This window comes from Cyprinus carpio, chromosome B24 (assembly GCF_018340385.1).
Source record: "Cyprinus carpio isolate SPL01 chromosome B24, ASM1834038v1, whole genome shotgun sequence".
Taxonomy (NCBI): Eukaryota; Metazoa; Chordata; class Actinopteri; order Cypriniformes; family Cyprinidae; genus Cyprinus; species Cyprinus carpio.
The window spans coordinates 15,817,569-15,837,887 of NC_056620.1; the positions used below are offsets into that span (position 1 = coordinate 15,817,569).

Below are 20,319 nucleotides of genomic sequence, written 5' to 3' on the forward strand. Positions count from 1 at the left end.
GGTACCAAAGTAAAAAAAAAAAAAAAATACCCAAAGCAAAGGAAACACTAAGTACGACTGATTTTGATGCTCATCTTGTAACTACATTTTCAAAGCTATAAATCATTCATGCCCCTTAAAATTCATTAGGGTTAAAAATCATGAATGGACACAATGCTTTTGCTCTCCTGCACGTATCACCTTCAGGCAAAAGGCAAGAATAAAGTGTGCTAATGAAGAAACTCAGAGAGTAGACCAGGCCCCTGAATACCCGCTCTCGTCTAAGACAGGCAGATGAATAATGAACAGAGAGAGCTCTTGTTTCGGTGAAAACTGCCGAATATAGAAAAATGAAGGGATGGGGACAGAGGAGTGGAGGGAGAACCTGAAGCTGTGTTACTGTGAAATTAGACTCTGAATATGGGCCAACCACTCTTCCAACTTTCAACCAATTGGCAAAGTTCCAAAAAACAAGTTTAATTATAGTTGTGACAGAACAACAGAATGATAGATAGAACGACAGAATGATAGAATGATAGATAGATACAGTAGATACTGAATATAGATAGATAGATAGATAGATAGATAGATAGATAGATAGATAGATAGATAGATAGATAGATAGATAGATAGATAGATAGATAGATAGATAGATAGATAGATAGATGCTTTGTAATGTCATGAAAAACAAACAACTATGGCGGTCTAATAGTTAACAATGTAAATCTTGCCTAATTTGTTTATCTATGGGAACAATGTGTGTGTATGTGTGAAGGAGAAATGGAGAGGCCTTGTAGAAGAAAAAAGAAAACCTGAAGGAAAGAAAAGCATTTAATTCATGTGTCTTTGTTCACTCTTAAAAAAAAGCTTTGCTGCTGTATGTGGCCTCTGGCTGACCTGCCCTGCAGTCCTGCACTGAAAATACACAAATCACAGTGACTCTTAACCACTACACACACACAAATTAAACCACACACATTCAGGAACGCATACACATATAATTGCATATAAATAGAAATCTTAAAAATAGGCTTTGTTTTCTTCACAAAACAAATGAAGAATATATTTTTTTGAGTTTGTGTGAAATATTACTCAATGATTAATATGACAGGTTTCATAAGACTTGCCAAAAAGTAAATAAATATCCAATACTGTCTATCAAGACCACAGGGTAAATGTAATAGTGACTCACAAAGACTGAGAGATACGTAGAGAGACAGAAAGATAAGACTCCATCTCATCACATCTCTACAGTGGGCTCAGAGATGAGGTGGTCTGACTCATTCACACACACACACACACACACACACACACACACACACACACACACACACACACACACACAGTCACTCAGTGACGTGGTAAGGCCAGGTCTGGGGGACGGCACTACAAAACAGCTCTTTTACCAATGCCAAATGTCAAACATTATGAAGCCGTGCTATTGTGTGGGATTACACAATGAGAGGGAGCCGTGTGTGTCTGTGTGTGTGCTGGATGCTGACTCACTGAGGGTGGCCGTGGGTATGTGTCATAAGGAGGCGGTGGGCTGTCTTGCTTGGGCGTCGAGGGCGTCTCGTTGTCTTCGTGTTCACTTTCACTCCAGTAGTCTGCTGGAAGAGAGAAAGAGGAACATGCAGGGAGTCATTAGCTTGTTGCAAAACATTTCCATAAAGTAAACAATAATTAAATTAAAGCCTTGGAGATCATGTGGGGCACAAAGGCACATGCAGGTTTTTCAATGAGAACCTGTAGTAAAATGCTCTACTGCACAGTCCCTAGACCTTCACTATAGTCTTCCCTGATTTGTCAAATGCAGGTAGGAAAATCCAAGACAAAAGTTAATTTTATAGGACTAGTTCACCCAAAAATTTTCTGTCATTATTTACTCACCCTCATGCCTTTCCAAACCCGTGAGACCTTCGTTTATCTTCGAGACACAAATTAAGATATTTTTGATGAAATCCGAGAGCTCTCAGACCCTCCATAGACAGCAACACCACTGTAATGTTCCCAGGCCCAGAAATGCAGCAAGGACATCGGTAAAATAGTCCATGTGACATCAGGGGTATTTAATGACAGAATTTTCACTTTTGGGTGAACTGTCACCTTAAGTTTTTAAATGAATCAGGTACTGACAAATCATCAATAAATCCATAAATCCAAAATATTACCTGCCAGTTTTGAATGACCAATGGAGAAAGATGCTTTTAAGAACTTGATGGTGTAATTACAGCATCTACCAGCAGGGGGTAACCAGCTAACCATGAGGCATGAGGCAGTTTGACCGACATGTCAAACAACGAATCACAGTTTGTTTCGTTCAGCGTCATGTTTCGGGGCGTGGAAATGTCACCACAATAACAGACCGGTGTGCAAAACTTTCATACGTATTTTTAAGATTCTATGCCACGAACTTAAAATATTTCACATACTTTTGAAATTCTAAGTTTAGTTAGTTGATACTGATAAGCACTCGTCGTCACAGTTGTAAACAAGACGGCTTTCTTGTTTCGTGAGGGGGTTTGGTGATATGGCATCTTTGTTTCCAGGCGGAACGTTAAAGACCGCAACACACATGCCTCCCGGAATTCCTGTAAGATTCAACCAATCCGATGACGACTTTGAAAATCCTGAAGTGTTTCCACTTTTGTGTGCCATATGCATCAGACATTTAGTCAACGATCCATGGGTATGACGTCTGAGGCTAAGACTAGCCAAACCGTGACCTCTGTTGTGGACTTGTGGATCACATAACATCAGTTTAGACTTTACTGTAAATGTCTATGTTAATGTATATGTCATCGGTGAATGTTTCAAGTTTTTAATATTTTGTAACTTTTTATCAAAATTTCAATATATAATGTACAATATATATAACCTTTCAGTGAGACTGGCAAATGTATGCCAGACTTCTCCATTCCCTTCATTTAAACCCTGCTCTTCCACAGTTGACTGCAAGCTGACCTTCATTTTTGAGTGCAACACCCTCATCTCTAAAAAACTAATCAACAACCAATGGATAGAACCAAGTTCGATAATCTGTTACACTTGTATGTACTTTACAATTCAGTGCTTCTTTAACCCACAACAATATTCAGAGATGGAGTTTGAGATGCTCCACACATGATAAAAATGATAAATGATAACTGTTTGTGTGGAGCATCATTTACTGTGAACAGAGGCGCTCTGAGATGCACGTTCGTAACCTACACGCATGTAAATAATTAAAGAGCATATATTTAACCAGCATTGCATGTATTTATTTAATTGAATCATAGCATTTGTGAAATTCACAATAGCATTATGCTTTATTATGCTTTTTAAAAAAAAATTATATATTAGCTAGAGCTGGGCGATTTTTCAGAATTTATTGATTAATTAGAATTTAATGTTTTGCTATGATTTTATTTTTTTAGAAATTGAGGAATCGTGATTTTGAATAGAAATATTATCAAACGTTAGAATTAGACACTTTGACAATATGCCAATGATAACAGTAAAGAGAAAAGAATAAACTCACCGCATATCTGTGCATGTGATTAACCACTCACGTGCACTCATATCACTAGGCGCCATTCACACAGAATGCGCTTTTGTGTTGACAAAGATGAGACACGGGCCGTGGAATGGGAAAAATATGCAAGTAAATGGGAGTGAACTTCTTTTTACTTGAGCACCGCATATTTAGAATGACGTTTAATGTATGATACGCTGCATGAGATGCAAGTGCAACAGTCAAGAATCGGTCAAACGTTCTGAAAAAAATCAAGATTTAAATTTTTCAATTTTTCACCCAGCCCTACATGCAGCCTTGAAAAATGGTCTAGTAATGCTTTTCATGGATTCCCGTCCTTCTGATATTTTGCCGGTTACATGACATGGGCAAAATGCAATCAAGGATTTTTTAAAATGGAGTACTCAAATTGAATCTTATAATGAAAGCGATTTACTTTACATTCAAGACACACATATTTCCTGAGAATCTAACTCATAACCATTCTAACTACAGGAATTCTCACCCTGTTCTTGACGGATTCGCTCTCTTTCTGCGTAGCCGGCCGCGGCCATGTTGAGACGACTCAACCATCTGTTCATATCGTCCACACCGTCTGCTGCGAAGTAGAAGCTCTTGATTTTGGGATGGCATGCTTTAAACGCACTGTGTAGGGAGCAAAGACACAATAAGAATTCCTCAAGCATCATCACGTCACTCAAAAGTTTGTAAAGTTACTCACTATTTTTTGCGACATTCACTGGCTCTGTCGATCTTAAACTCAGGGAGGCTGACAAACCCTTCGGCCTTCTCATCCTACAAGGTGAAAAAAAGAAAGAGAGAGGATTGTGTGGAGATTTCACCCCACTTACACTCATCTGTAATGTCATTACATCCTCGTTAGGAGTTACATCTCATTATTCATCTTTTTCTTGGTTCATTCCATTACTTTTTTTCCCCAGCATTAAACTGCAGCAGCACCGTTGACAGGAGCTCTGCATAAATGAACCAAAAGCATAAATTGTTGCAGCTCTCTGTAAGCCTGTCTGTGTTTACAAAACCCACACAGTAGAAGATCATCAATTATAGCAGAGCCGGACTATGTTGCAGGATTCTCAGTGGACCAAAATCAGGCTGAGAGGAACCCTCCCCGCCCATACTTCCTCCCGAAATCCCCAGAACGGCAGCCGTATCCTACACCCAGGCCGTGATAAAAAGCAAAAACACTGAGGGTAATTAATCAAAAGCGAAGGAGCAAGGGAACAAGTACGGGAGAGAAGGGGAGTGTTTGTTGGGAGAAGTTCCTTATCTTCATTACAGCAACAGCATGTGTAGAAGACTGTTTTGTTGCGGTAGATGAGCATTAATCTTGTTCCACACAAGAGGGTAAAGTCGGCACCAATTAAAGTCTCATCTCTAGATCGATACAGTTTCTGCTGCGCTGGTGGATACAAGAAACAACAAAGACGAGACTATTGGCCAAACACGCACACACACTCACCTCTTCGTTCATGTACCAGTACAAGCAGGCGTCCTTCAAAACAAACCAATACTTCTTCCATTTCTGCGAGAAATAGCTCTTTGCGTCCTTCTTTTTCCACAGCCAGCCCTCACAGTCTCCACGACCCAGGTCCTTACAGGAGATTCTTCTCTTACTGATGGAGGACAGTGGAGCTGCTGGATGCCATATAAGAGAACAGTGTGTGTTAATAACTGTTATAAAATGAATAGTTCAGAATCCTGATTGAGGAGAGCTGTTGTATAATAGCATCATCAGTTCATTTCTGTATTAAAGGGATCATTTACTCATTGCCAACTCATTCTTCAACTCATGCTGTTTCAAACCAGTATAAGTTTCATTCTTTTGTAGACCACATTGTAACTTTTCCTTATAATGAAAGTGAATAATGACTAGTAAACATCCTAAAATGGACAATCAGTTTGGCTTGTGCACTATACTTCTGATAACTTTGTGTGAAAAATAGGCCAAAATTATGACAATTGTGAAAAATTTTACCAAATCTCATTCAGCATTTTGAATAAGCACATTTTTAAACTTGGCATGTCATGACTCATTATGAGACTCATGAGAAGAAATGTTGGCTATCAATTACGTCAAAACTAGCATTACATCTATATGCAACATATTTGTGAACGTGAATGAGATTTTTGATTTATAATGAATACAACTGATAAGTGAATAATGACTTGAATTTTAGTCTTTTACTCACACAAAAAGCCTCAAAAGACTTGGAATTTAGTCTGGTTCAGAAGGCTTACAATATATGACAATATAACATAGCTGTACAAACCACTTTCAAGCTGTTTATTTTTTTTTCAGTCAAAATTCCCTTAGAATGGAAAAGAAAAGAAAAACGGGTAGCGTGAACATCTCATTTTGTGTTTGACAATAGAAAGAAAGTCATATAATAAGGACAATAAATAACAATTTTCATTATTGGGTGAACTGTTCTTAAATATGCCCTATTACTATATAGCTTATCAGATATAAACAACCTCCAATACATGCCATGGCTAAGAACATCTCCTACTCATAGCAAAATGATAGTAATGCACAGCCACTTATGGCTTATTGTTTTATTATAACAAATTTCAATATTTGTGAGCGAATAGGCAGAAGACCTCAGACTGATTAAAATAGAAAACATTCCTGAAGTTTGTAACTTGATTATGTGCTATTTTAGTTGTACTTTGGTTTAAAAGCTCAGTCTCATTCAATCATAGTGAGATTGTCAATCTCAATCATCAGTTCTTTCGGGCAGTAATGTACCATTTTTTTTGAGGATATGTACCATCATAATAGTGTTGCAACTTTAGAGGTCTTTCCACTGTTAAATCTAAATAATGTGCTAGGCAGCTGCCAAAATGTGTTAGAATACTTATACAAAAAGTATACAATAAAAGTATGCAATAAGTATTATGGGAATTAACTTTGTTTAGTCTTTTAGGTTTATGTTGGTGGCCTATTTTATTTTATTTTATTTGCATTATGCAGGCAAAATATGCAAGAACTGTACGCAATGAAGACAATGTTCCTAAACATGAGAATAAGAAAGATAAGTGATCACCTTTACTCTTTTTCTTGGTCTTGGATAGCAGAGAGGATCCCTGGAATGTCTGTCAAGAGAGGCACAACATAAATATATATAAAAATACACATATACACACACGAACACACATTTTTGCATATTTTTATTTATTTATCCATACATATTATACAAATACATCAGAATTACATTTATATTAAATTTATGAATAAATACAAATGGAGAAATGTTGGGAAATACAGCAGGAGGAAGTAAAACAAGCCAAAATTATCAGTCAACACATCCAATTCTCCTGAGTGGAATCACATGGAGGAAATGTGTGAACATAATGATCTCCGAGCATCAATCCATCGCAAAACAAATTAAAATCAGAGGCGACATCTGAGCAGATGAAGGCGTGAGAGCCCAAACAGTCAGAAAGAAGGAAGGCAGGAGAGAAAATAAATAAGATTTCAAACATCTTTGGCCCATGTGTTTATTGAGCAGTATTTCTTGGATGAGCACGCCCAGACCAAGAACATATTTATGATTGCCCTGTGGCAATTCTCTTCCATGAAGAAACTTCCTGCAAGCTTGAGCATTAAATTAGAGGTAAACTTTTGTTGCCATGCATCTATTAGCAACAGTATGGAGAACACACTGACTAGCATCACACTACTTGATTTATTGATATGTGCCTGAGGAGGGAAGAGGCCCCAAGGCCCAAGAGGAATAACTGAAATTGATTAATGAAACATGTTTAGAAACTCAGTCAACCGGTTCATAGTATGTCTTTATTTATTCAGGAGTTTCTGAAAATACTGTGTCCACTTCTTGAAGACATTTTCCTGTTTGTTTAAGTACACTTATCCAACTAAAATGGTAGTTGTCTCAGAGACCCAAGTTCAAGTCCAGGGTCCTTTCGTTCTCTTTTACTACACTTTCCCATAAAATAAAGCCCAAAAAATATAAAATGACAAAAAATATGGTTTTCCCAGTATTATACCTCAGGACACAATTCAATGTCAACGCAATTCCCTCCCAAAGCGCTGTGAGAATCTCCTCCCAGATGGTGCGAATCGTGATTGGTATGTGAATTGGAGCAAGTTGTGAGAGACACTTAAGACACAGCAAGACAAACTTCCCTAAGGACTCAACACCTAGATTTGAACAAAGCAAAATGAAATAGCAGTATATATAATGACAGCAAATATATCAAGAAACAAAATAGGTACTGTATACACTAAGTGAATGACATAGAGGGACGCGTGCCTGAAGGCAAACGCAACCTTTATTTTCAGTAATTAACAAACGGGGTAGGGGGGTCTCGCTGAGTTACCCTCAAATAGCATTCAAACTTGCTTGAAATGAATACTGGTAATCACTGAAAATGTGTAGGGGTTGAAGAGCAACTTCTACAGTGACTAGGGATCGTGTAACGGGCCTCATTCATGAAACATGAGCAGAACAATATTTGTCAATCATTCTTGTGTAGGAACGCTTTTAGGAATGACGTGCACAGAAATGATCTTTGCTTGGGTTTCATGAATAAGTCTAAATGTTGGGGCACTTCAAGCTCTTGAACAAATCCTACAAGATGTAAACATGAGATGTGCATCAGCAAACCAAGTCCAAAGATCTTTTAAATCTCATTTCTTATGCCTCAGGGGTCACAATATTCAGAGAGAGATAGAGCATTATGGGACAACTATGACCCATGTTACTCAAATAAACACAGTGGTTACATCTCAGCATGTGACATGAATATTGTTTTTGCTTCCTACAGTTTCTTCTGGTTGCCTTCTGCTATGGTGAAATGGTTCTGTTCATCCATTCTCTCAGTCTCTGATGTTGAGGGTCACTGTCAGAAACTAGTGAATTTGTTCCATCTACTATTGTTCACTAACACATTGCCCTAGATAGCATGCTAAGATCTGCCATCAGGCTACAACTGAATGCCACATGGCAACACAGGCTCTCAGTTCACATGACATATGGTACAAACCTTTTCAGCTGTGATATCAACAACTGACATATGCTGACATATGCTCCATGTGATGGCCTTAAAGCATAGCATTAACCTAAACTAAAGGTAAGCACTGCCTTCTCTGGAGGCTGTTTTAGCAGTTTTCAAATGATGTAATAATAGCAGTGGGTTGCTCAAATGAACAGGACTGAAGGCACTGGGCTTATGACAGTCAGACAAAACACTTGTGTGTGTGTGTCCGGTGGACGGAGTGAGTGAGCGTTCTCCTTGAGTGTGAGGTTAGTGTACTGGCATTCTTCAGACAAACTGCAGCTCTCTTATCGGACTGCAACGCAGGCAATAAAACACCACTGTAAACAATAGAGCTTAATTCAGTTACACTGCACATACCAACAGCTGCAGGCTTATTAAATCAAAGCCATAAACAATGGTCTCTCCTGTCTGTTGTTCTTGCATCATCTCATCACATCTTCTCATCTGGCATTTTACTCATGTTTTATCTTAATTGACCTTCTCTTTTAATAGTATTCTAACATTGCTATCTCGTCTCCTCTTCTCTCTTCTCACATGTTTTCTTGAATCTTCTCTGATCTTCTCTTCATATCTTGCATCTCTTGTTGGCTCATATTGTTTTATCTTTTCTCCTCAAACCTTAGGTTCTCTAATTTAGTCTCTTCACTTCTCATCTTGCCTCTTTTCTTCTGATTGTCTCATCTTTTCCATCTTCTCTCATTTCATTTTGTTTAATCTCATCTAATCCCTTCACAGATCCCCTACTCTTCAATCCTCATCTCCACATCCCCTCACATTCTTATCTCATTTCACTCATCTTCTTGTCTCATCTCACCTCTTCTCACATTCTTATTTCATTTTGTCTCTTCACTTCTTATCTCACTTCTCCTCTGATTTTCTCTCACTTTTATGTCTGTTTTTGTCTCATTGTGCACTCTCTTCTCCTTTTGCATCATCTGGCATCTTCTCTTCACATTTGATTTTATATCGTCTCTTTTCATGTCATCCCTTCTCTTTATGCATCTTCCATTCTCATTTTGTCTCGTTGGGTCTTGAATCATCTTTTCTTGTCTCACAACTCTTCTCGCATCTTACATTCTCTTCTCATTTCATTTTGTCTCTTCACTTCTCATCTTGCCTTTTCTCCTCTCATTTTGCATCATCTTGTCTCTTCTTCTGTCTCCTCTTTTTCCATATTCTTCTCTCTCAACGTTTAATCTTGTGTTGTCTCTTTTCTTCTTTATCTTCTCTTTTTGCATCCTACCTTCTCTTCTTGTATCATTTTATCTTGTTGTGTCTCTTCTGGTCTCGTCTTGTCTCATCTTGTCTCTTCTCTTCCCTTTAATCATGTACAACTCAGAGGTATATGCAGATTATAAATTTGTGGAGTTGCTAGCAAATTTCATGAGCTAGAGCAAGAACAATAGCAAGAGTGCTGAGACTAGCATATTGGTTCTGGTCCAAACTTATGGTGATGGACTGGTCAGCAGAGTTTTCCCACCGCTGCATACCCTTTACCCCAGATCAGGTCAGAGGACACATGGACACACTACCCTGCTGAGGGTGTCTATAAACAGAAGCCGCAGGTAAGATACACTGTGAAAGTCACTCTAACGCAACACTGTATCACCCCAGCTGGGATCTCAGAGTGGCCCCTTTCACACTTCTTCACAAGGACCTATAATTAGCCTCATTTTGAAAAAATATATAGAACTAAACACACATAATCACTTCTCATGGTCTGGCGGACATATCAAACACAGCATATTGACATGAAGACAGCACATGGCCGAGTCTTGGCCAATCACAGTTCTGTTTCAGATGGAGCTTGGCCAATCACGTCACTCCGTGCCCTGTGACAGATGACAACACGACTTAGCCCCGCCCACCCCCACAGAGCCACCATCTGCCTACTCGGCATCCATATGTACACTGTGACACACCACTGCGAGTCACTTTTCCCAGGATTATTAGTTTTCCCTTGGTGTTTGTGTGGTAATGGCTGTGTCGGTGTGTGTGCGCTCAAGAACATCGGCTGCCACATTCCCTCTTAAAAATGACAGCTAGATCTCACCTCCACTCCTAATAACTTCACACACAATGGGCGGCTAGTCTCACTGAGAAAACCCACTCACCCACACACACACACACACACACACACACACACATACACAGTATACACAGGGCTGAGCACAAACTCCCACACACCTCCACTCTGACTAAAGGTAGAGGACTAACACACTCATTATATGCACACACACAATCACACACACACACACAAACACTCACCTAGCATGTGGGCGTAAGTATACATTCTGCTTCTGCACACCATGACCTGGTGCTTTCAGTGAAAACTCTTTATGTAAGACTCTACCTGCAATGATCACAGAGACCTTGATCGAGCCAAGAACCGATGAAAGCAGCCAGGCCTTGAAGAATGACTCTTTGTTACTTTGTTTGAGCAACAGAAAATAAAAGGAACACAGACACTGTGCGATATTCCTTACAATTTCTGAGTTTAGCCTGATCCAGACTGTCACACTCAAAAAGAGACATTCTTAGACAAAGAGAAAGAACCTGATTGAGATATGTCAGATAAAAGGCACACATACTACCACTCATCTCAATAGCAAAGAACCTTTTGTAAATGCACAAAGCAAAAAAAAAGTTTCTTAATCAGTATTTCTGTCTTGTTTCGCAGGTAACATCCTCAAAGTACAGTAAAATACAGTAAATATTTTTACAATTCAAAATAACTTTTCTATTTGAATATATTTTAAAAATGTTATTTATTCTTGTGATGGCAAAGCTGAATTTTCAGAAGTCATTACTCCAGTCTACAGTGTCACATGATCCTTCAGAAATCATTATAATATGCTGATTTGGTGCTAAACAAACATTTCTTATTGTTATCAATGTTGAAAACAGTTGTGCTGATTAATATTTTTGTGGAAACGGTGCTAGGTTTTTTCAGTATTCTTTGATGTATAGAAAGTGGAACAACATTTATTTGTAACAGAAATCTTTTGTAACATTATAAATGTCTTTACTGTCAATTTTCATCAGTTTATTGTCTCCTTGCTGAATAAAAGCAGAAGACATACTACTCACATGGTAAAGAGAGGTGGAGTCTGGGTTAGGCGTGTTCATGGATTCCTGACGGAGCACCTCCATTTGGAGGGTCGGGAGGAGGGCATAGTGGGTGGGGCTCCCGCTCTTTTCGCTCTTCTTCTTGCCACGTTTTCCTGTGTCTCTCTTCATGCTGCGCCCTGCCAGATCAGCGGCCTTTTCATCACTTACATACCGCAACAGAGTGTTTTCTGAGAGGGAGAAAGAGCGATATCTTTAATAACAGTAGCTGACAGTCCCAACTCAAGTCTTCAAAACTTCTGTGTTTAATGGAAAAAAGAAAGTCATGGGGTGAAAAACATGAGGGTGAGTGAATGATAACATGATTTTCATTTTTAGTTGAACCGTTCCTTTAAATGCATTTTTTCCAACAATGTTACCATTTTTATGGTTAATCAGGAAATTATAGATTTTGTTTGGCATGTTCAGTAAATCAAAATTACATTTGTACATCCAGTCCTTCTCAAACAGTACACCCATTTTCCAGGCTGTACTGTGTCAAATCACTGAATAAGCTCGCATCAGTATTCCATCAATCAAGCATCCCAAACCCCTCTCGAAATACTCTAAACCTCAGTTGGCCAATCACAATGATTCATTTCCTCAATAGAGGTCTATCATTAGCACTACTTAAGCCTGTGCACTCTTCCCAAATCAGTCGAATCCAATCAAACTCTATAGGCTCATTCTTGCCTAATGAGCATAACAAGCCGATTGGTCACAGCCCTAATAGTGAGCCAAACCAACGGGCTCCCAGCAGTCCCGATTTTTGCTCGTCCTTTGATTTAGGAGCCACCGCAGCCATTGTTGGGTTTCCCTTCTCTCACACCCATGACCACTGTTGCCCGGCAGCAGCCAATGGGACGTGAAACACTCAGGAGAGCTCCTGTCAGAGTTTCCATGGCAACAGCATGCTTCCAGAAGAAGTTCCCTCTTCTTTACGGCTCAGATTACCTCATGCTGATGGAAAAGTTGAAGAGGTGGCAGATTTTAAATTGCATACCGTACGTTCATCTAGACAGGGTACACAGCCTTGCAGAGTCATTATAAATCACTATTTAATTAATTTGTACCCTCTTGAGTTGTAAAAATTGAATGAACTGGAGTATAAAACTCATTAAATTGGACAAGAAGTGGATGGATCTAAAATATCAGACTGGATGATCCACCAGTAACAATGTACCTTTACCTAGGGCTGCACAATTAGTTCACCCAAAAATGAAAATTCTGTCATTAATTATACTCACACTCATGTCATTCCAAGACCTTTTTTCATCTTCGGAACACAAATTAAGTTATTTTGGATGAAATCTGAGAGCTTTCTGACCCTGAATGGACAGCAAATGTAACTACCACGTTCAAGGCCTAGAAATGTAGTAAGAACAAAGTTAAAATAGTCCAAGTGACATAAGTGCTTCAACTGTAATTTTATGAAGATCTGTTATGAGTTTTATCCAATTATTTAAATTTGGGAATGCAGCATGCACCAAACATGTTTCTAAACTTGTAATGGGAAATAATAAACCAGCTGTTTTCAAGAAAAGAGAAGCTTTAAGTGCTCTCTGATGGCTGAACATTTAAAAAAAATTCAGCCCACCATAAATAATATTGTAATGTTACAGTGCTACTGTAGAATAAAATTATTATTATTATAACTATTAAATACTTGGTATTTATTTCATTATTGTCATATTTTTGTATTAATATTTATTCAATAATAATAATAATAATAATATTTTTTATAATATTTTATAATAATATTTTATAATAACAATAATAATAATATTTGTGAAACGGTGCAGCAAATGTAACATTCCTTTTTTTTGTTTCATATTTTTATTCAGTTATAATAATAATAATTATTATTATTATAATTAGTACTAGTAATAGTAGTAGTAGTAGTAGTAGTAGTAGTATATAGCCATAATCGCAACATTTTTTGGCCAAACTGTGCAGCTCTACACACAAGCCTGATGTTTTTTTATTTAATTATTTATTTATTTTAAATCCACTTCTAAATCACAATTCCAAATTTTATCCCCTCAAAAACAGAATTAAATTTCAAATTCTGCAGCCATTCTCTTTTATCTTTGTTTTTTGAAAAGCAAGCCCCAAAACCGAATCTATGCATTTTCTTCATTTTGAATGCATTGCCAACAACACAGAGGATGACTTTGGTAGAACACCAATTCTGATAGTAAAAAAAACCTGTCACTGTTACCCAGAAATGACAAATTACAGAGATTTCCGAGCTGTGGGTGACCTTAATATATCTTTATCCTTTCTGACCCTCCCTCCACTCTCACATTGTATCACAATCTTCTTCCTACATCACTCTCGCAATCTCCTTCGAGTGTCTCTTTCTTCTTTTACCATTTTTCTTACTCTCAGCTAAACATCATCTGGCAGCCTCACCACCAGCTTTTTCTCTCTGGAGTTTTAAGGAAGAGAGGGAACCGGAGAAGTGAGGAAATAAGAGAGCTATCAAGGCGCTAATCTCCACACAATGCAGATAGACAGAGCTGCTTAACGGGATCAAATAGCAGCCAGGAGACACAGCCAGGTGATCATCCACCCCCTCGCACAAAAACACACATATAAAGACACACAAATGCCACAAAGAAGACAGAAGAGAAGGGTTTGGGCAACAGCAAGTCCTGGAAGAGACCACCGAAAGAAAACAAACACGTTAGCGTGGGAAAGCAGTAAGACACGACATGAGTGAGTCAAAACAAAAGATGCTGCCCCCGCAGCCTCAATGAAGATGGTGATGAGGAAATGACGAAGACTGACTAACCAGCCAATCTTTACCCTGAACTTATAATAAAGAACACAGTAAGTAAAATGATAGATGAAAGAGCTTCATTGATATTATCTGTCTACGTTCTTGCAGTCCAACTATTTCTGTAGGGAGTTCTGGACTGTTTTTCTAAAGCAGGAGCCAATTGAGACGGTCTTGGGCCTAGCGCACACTGGCTCTGTGTTGGTGCTCAGAGACTGCCACTGTTATCCTGGCACTGCATGCAGCGTGGCCACAGGAAGTAATCAGCAATGCCCAGCGCAGTTCAGAGCCACGGCGCAGCGAGGAGAATTAGATCCATGGAAAAGAGCTCAGCTAAACATCAATCCTGAATAAGGGCCATGAGAATGTAATAACACGGCAACAGTGAGAAACAATGAAGGGAAATCCAGGCAGAATGAGACCAAAACTGAGAAAGAAGATCAACAGATGGAAAACGGAGAGGCATTTGAAAGTAAAGGATACTTTAAAGAATACTCTACATTAACTTAATGTTTGTAAAATTGCTGCATAAAAGCAATATCACAATGTTGTAGTATAACAGCATTTTTGCTCATCTGATACTGATTTAATACCACAACCCACTTTTCATGATTCAGTATAATTCTGGCGGTTAAAATCAAGAAAGAGATGCTGGCATAAAAATTCAAGGAGTGTCAACAGTTCCCTGCAGTAGGACATGCTATCTAAAACTATTTAAATCAAATATTTTCCAATTCATCAATATTTATTATACATGCTGTTTTATGGCCTCATATTAATTAAGAGATTAAATGGAATATTTGTACTGTTAAAAATTGATTTATCACACTGCAGGACCATTTAAAACAAAGCAATAAAAAGTTAATGACAAAAAGTGTTTGGAAGTCAGCATGACCACAAACTAATAATATATCACATATATAGTGATTTATATGTGATCATTTTCAGATCATTTCAGACCACAGAACCAATGTGAAATTCTAATGGATAAGAAGAGTAAAGTCTATGAAAAGGCTATCTATAAAATGTAATTTCATTCTGCTTATAAATTAGAAAATTTTAATTTTAAATTAATTTTTAATTAAAATAGTTTTTAATAACATGTTATTAACTAATAATGTTATTAAACCCAAAAATCCTAATGTTGTATTAAAAATTGTGCCAAATACCTAGAAACAAAGAAAAACAGAACACTTAAGAGTAAAAAGGAGAAAAAATAAAATAAAAACAAGAGAATAACCATGTGTATTTACAGTACTGTGACTGACACAAACTCACCTCTCCGACCTTCTCTCTTCATTCTAGCTGGGTCCTCGTAGTCAGGAACCCAGTTATACTCTACAGGCATAGAGATGGGCCTCAGACGACCTGAAAGCATATGCATGTGCATATACACACATCACTTTCTCTGTGTGTGTGTGTGGAAAGACAGGGAATAGAAAGATGGAAGTAAAATGACAGCTCACAATCCATTTTCTCCACAGACGTCAAGGTAAGTCTGTGTGAGTGTGTGTTTGTGTAAGACAAACTGTCACAGTTCATGTGTCCTCTCGTTTTCTAGGGAAGCAGCGGGCATGGAGTGTGTCAGCAGTTCTGTGCCACTGCAGAGGCTCATGCTGGCATTTAACGACTAGAGCTGTGTTCTCTGGTTTTGGATATAATGCTACACACACACACACACACAAACACACATTTACAACAAGTGCAGCCCAGCTCCCTGGAGTTTAATTACAGAAAATCTGAAACCAACATCCCTATACAGGCAACTTGTTATAGACACGCTTGCTTTATAAACCATCAAGAAACATACAATCACACAGAATTGCAAAATATTTAGGATAGTTTACAGAAATAATTTAGTTAAGCAGAAGCTTCCAAAACCAGTTCTTTAGCTGGATCTAAAATTTATTTCATAATTGGAGTAAATTGTGTTTTAGGTCATTATGTGCTGTTTTATAATCAGTAGATGTTCATAGAAGTTTGGTCTGTGCCTTGAATTAGTTGCTGGGTCAATATTCAGTTTCTCGTGCATCTGCTGTAAAAGCTAGCAAAAAATAACTAATCATTTTATGGTGTGCAGAAAGGAAGAACCAAATTTCCCATGCTAAAAGAGTGAATAACCCTGATGTACCATCTAAGCTTGTACAGAAATGTGCTCTTGTCTGTGTGTGTTTGTGTACCGTAAGTGGGTGTGCTGTCTCGACGGGACGTTGTGGGTCCGTGGTTGGGGTCGTACTCATAGCAGTAAAGGACTGCTTCTTCTTCCATGAGAGGAAATCGCCGTCTGTACTCTTGATCCAGGAATGAGTTTGGTGATTCTGACCCTTTTGCGACAGGTACCCCGCCTTCACCCAGGAGACAGCCTTTTTCCTCTCTAAAAGCACAGCAATATGTTTTCTTACATCGAATGTACAGTAGCAAAAGTAGCAGCATGTTTCATTCTAAAGACGTTTGGACAAAATACAAGTTTTTGATGTAAGAAACCTTTTATAAGAATTCAAGTGAATTTCAAGCCAAAAACCAGCTGAAGTGTAAAAAATCCTTTCCTGGATGAGCTTACCTGGGTATGTACGGCTCGGAAGGAGGGGGCGGGATATACAGGTCTTGGAGGGCGGAGCTATCACGCTTGGAGGGTGTGCTGATGGTGCTCGTGGGCGTGGCTGAGCTGCTGGTGGGACTCCTGGGAACGACTGGCTGCTGGGCAGACAAGATCATTTGATTAAAGATCAAAGTTCACATCTACTATGAGCTGGTAAAACGTCTGAGAGCACAACTAAATGTAATAATGGAGCTCTGTTCCAGGACATGACCCAGACACTGATATCTGCAGACAGTCACAAGGGCGAGGGATAGAGATAAGATGTCCCTGAGCAGCGAAACGGCGGCACAGTCCCTCTACTGTCTGCAGTAAACAGTGCACTAGGATCTCTGGTTCACGATGCTTTGACATAATGAGTGGGAGTCTATGGAAACATTTGAGGCTTTTCCAGAGAACACAATGGCTTCAGAGACTATAGACGTGTGATTAGTGTCTCCAGTGAGCTGAATGCCTGGGAACAAGGGTTGTGACACAGACTGCACAGACATGACATGCACAAAGAGACACGTGCATATAAGCAATGAAATGAGCATGTGAGATGACAGCCACCAAGATGGAGATGTACACAGATCTGTTTGAGGAAAACAGCTAAAAGTTTAGTCTAAAGTCACAAGTCTAGAGCCAGACTTAAATCCTTCACCGAAAGCCGATTAAAGCTAATATGCTCTCTCTGGCGCACACTTTCGCACCACTTCTAAGGCAGGTAAGTGATGTTACTGCAAACGACTTAAGCACTGTAAGACCCACAAAGGCAACTTCGATATCCAACAGTCCTGTTATTTACACAAAATAAACTATTTTTACTCAGAAGTAGGACGTTTGAATGGAAAGCGACATGAAAGTAGGCAGGTGCGTTATGGGAAATGGAGTCAAAGGTGTCAGTTCCGAATCTAAAATGAGGCCAGGGAGTGGGTGGCAGATAAAGGGGGAAAGTGCAGCCCAAAATGATGAAGCTTTTGGGACGGGGCGATCTGAATCCTACCTGCAGGGCCAGGGGCTTCCATCTCATGTTCTTTAGTAGGGCTGGGGCAGAGGTGAGCGTGCTCTGGGGACGCTTTTTCAGGGTCAATGTCACACCGGCAGGATCCCCTCGCAGAGAGCTTACCAAGTTTTTCAACTGCCAGCCCACCTACAGCAACAAACACAGGGTCAACATACACAGACTCGACAAGAACACCACACAGAGACGTCACCTGACAAGGAACTGCTAGCAAATCCTAACATACGTCTCTCTATATCCGGTGAATATGGAGAGAATATCCTGTTACTATGTATCACACACACACACACACATTTCCTGACACAGTACATGTTGATTAAGTTTACTATATGAAATGAGTGTACACTAATGAGGCGTGATGTTTGCTAATCATTTAATTGATTCCATATTAAAGTCTGCGGTAGAACTTGACATTCCCAGTAAATGTCAATATTTGAGCCTTCAGTTCTTTATAAATTATGTATAATCATGAATTCTGAAGCATGAAAAATTAACCAAATGCCTATTATGGAGAAAAACTATGAATGACAATACTGACTTTATTTTAAAACTAAACATAAAAAAATGAAAGATAATAAAAGATAAACATGAAGTCTATACACTGACTACCTTTTTATTGTTGAAATATTAATGTTACACTGTTATAAAAATGCTTACTGAGCCAGCAAGCGAAGCTAATAGCTGGAGGCAACTCTTTAAATATAATTCTAAAATAATGTGACACACTATATGCAAACTCTACATTTTTAAACATGTTTACATTACTGATGAATTATTAAACTACATAAATTCATGACATTTCACAGTTTAGTAAAGTAATAAAGCTGTGCAGTGTACCACAAGTGATTTTACTATGGTTAAGATGTACTGTTAGATGATACAAGGCCACTTAACCATGGAAAAAAATAATTGTACATCATCACTGACTCGAGTGGCTTATTACAGTGACAACAGAAACATTATAAAATGGGTTAAAATAAAATAAAATGGTCTTCACACATTAAAAATAGAACTGCTATTATATTACAGGATATATAAATATAATTATATTTGGGGATCTGTGGCATCATAAAGTTTAAAACCCAGATGTTCAGTGTTTGATGTTCAATATTTAACTGAATTGTTTATGAATAATCACAATATACATTTCTGCTGTTAGTTCAGATAGTTTTTTATTTGATATGCAACATAAATATTAACTTTATAAAAAAACCTCATTAATCACTACAATGTCAGTCTATGAGAAGAAGTGAAATTAAGTAATACACACACATTCAAACATTTGTTTTCCTATCATAGTGGAAACTTTTGATTGATTATAGTTATACAGAGCTAATGATACTTTCTATCCCTTAGCCTTACCCTCACATTTTTAGACTGTCATTAAGACATAATTTATTATGTTTATTAAGCAGTTTACTGTTGGCTGGTTTGAGGTTTTACTATCCTTTAATATTCTTGTGGGGACATTTAGTACCCACAATGTAGGCAAAACGTTACCCACACACAGTTTACACTAACCATGTCCTTCACATACAGAAATAACCACAATACACACACACACACACTGAGATGGGCTGGACATTCGGACCTGATCCTATAGCATACAGAGTCTAATCACTGAGGTGACATATCAAGAAAAACCCACAATGCACCATTCTTTAACGCTTAGGTTGTTTTTGAGCATTGTTATGGTAATTATTTGTCTGTGTTTTTTCGCTACAAGCCGAATTCGTATCGCTTATCACACATTAGAAGCGCCTTTATCCAATTATGAAGGTGACAACAGTCTAATTACATGAGGATTAATGAGGCCTTAGTGTTGCTGATGTTTCATCACAAAACAAGCTCAGCATCCCTCACCACAGCGACAAGATGACTTAAGACAAACAAGAAAAACTGATGTAGAAGTTGAATTCTGATGCCTTGACTTAAAACCATAGTGCAAAGACCATCTTAAATCTGAATAACAACATCATTGTGATCAGAGATGGTGAAGAGGGAACATTTAGCTTTCTGCAGCTTCTTTAACTTCATAAAACATGGCCACCACTTGAGAGTTAAATTCAAATATTCAACGAATAATTCAGCACCTTATGCACATCAAAGACTAAGGAAGTCATTTCAAACAGAATTGATTTCGCAAGCTAAACTCCATGCGCAATTAATTGTACACAGATGTACGCAGAAAAAGAAACTCCACAGGGTACGATCTTTGGAGTACCTATTGACGCACTCCATATGCACGCAACGAAATCTCTCAAATTCGACCATCCTTAAAAACACACTCC

General features: G+C 38.3%; 1 protein-coding gene across 16 annotated transcripts in view; it reads right to left on the reverse strand.

The window, feature by feature from the left end:
- LOC109049924 (connector enhancer of kinase suppressor of ras 2-like) overlaps positions 1-20,319 on the reverse strand; it is an 87,106-nt gene that overhangs the window by 23,743 nt on the left and 43,044 nt on the right. For 4 of the 16 annotated variants that reach the window (XM_042752427.1, XM_042752426.1, XM_042752421.1 and 1 more), the window contains exons 9-18: positions 18,011-18,157; positions 16,990-17,126; positions 16,610-16,803; positions 15,708-15,797; positions 11,630-11,838; positions 6,562-6,610; positions 4,974-5,149; positions 4,215-4,288; positions 3,999-4,138; positions 1,486-1,589 (exon numbers count right to left, since the gene is read on the reverse strand). In XM_042752427.1, coding sequence (XP_042608361.1) covers positions 1,486-1,589; positions 3,999-4,138; positions 4,215-4,288; positions 4,974-5,149; positions 6,562-6,610; positions 11,630-11,838; positions 15,708-15,797; positions 16,610-16,803; positions 16,990-17,126; positions 18,011-18,157 — 1,320 coding nt within the window. The remainder of the gene's footprint in view (positions 1-1,485; positions 1,590-3,998; positions 4,139-4,214; positions 4,289-4,973; positions 5,150-6,561; positions 6,611-11,629; positions 11,839-15,707; positions 15,798-16,609; positions 16,804-16,989; positions 17,127-18,010; positions 18,158-20,319) is intronic. The other 12 variants (XM_042752419.1, XM_042752428.1, XM_042752425.1 and 9 more) reach the window with 10 other exon arrangements.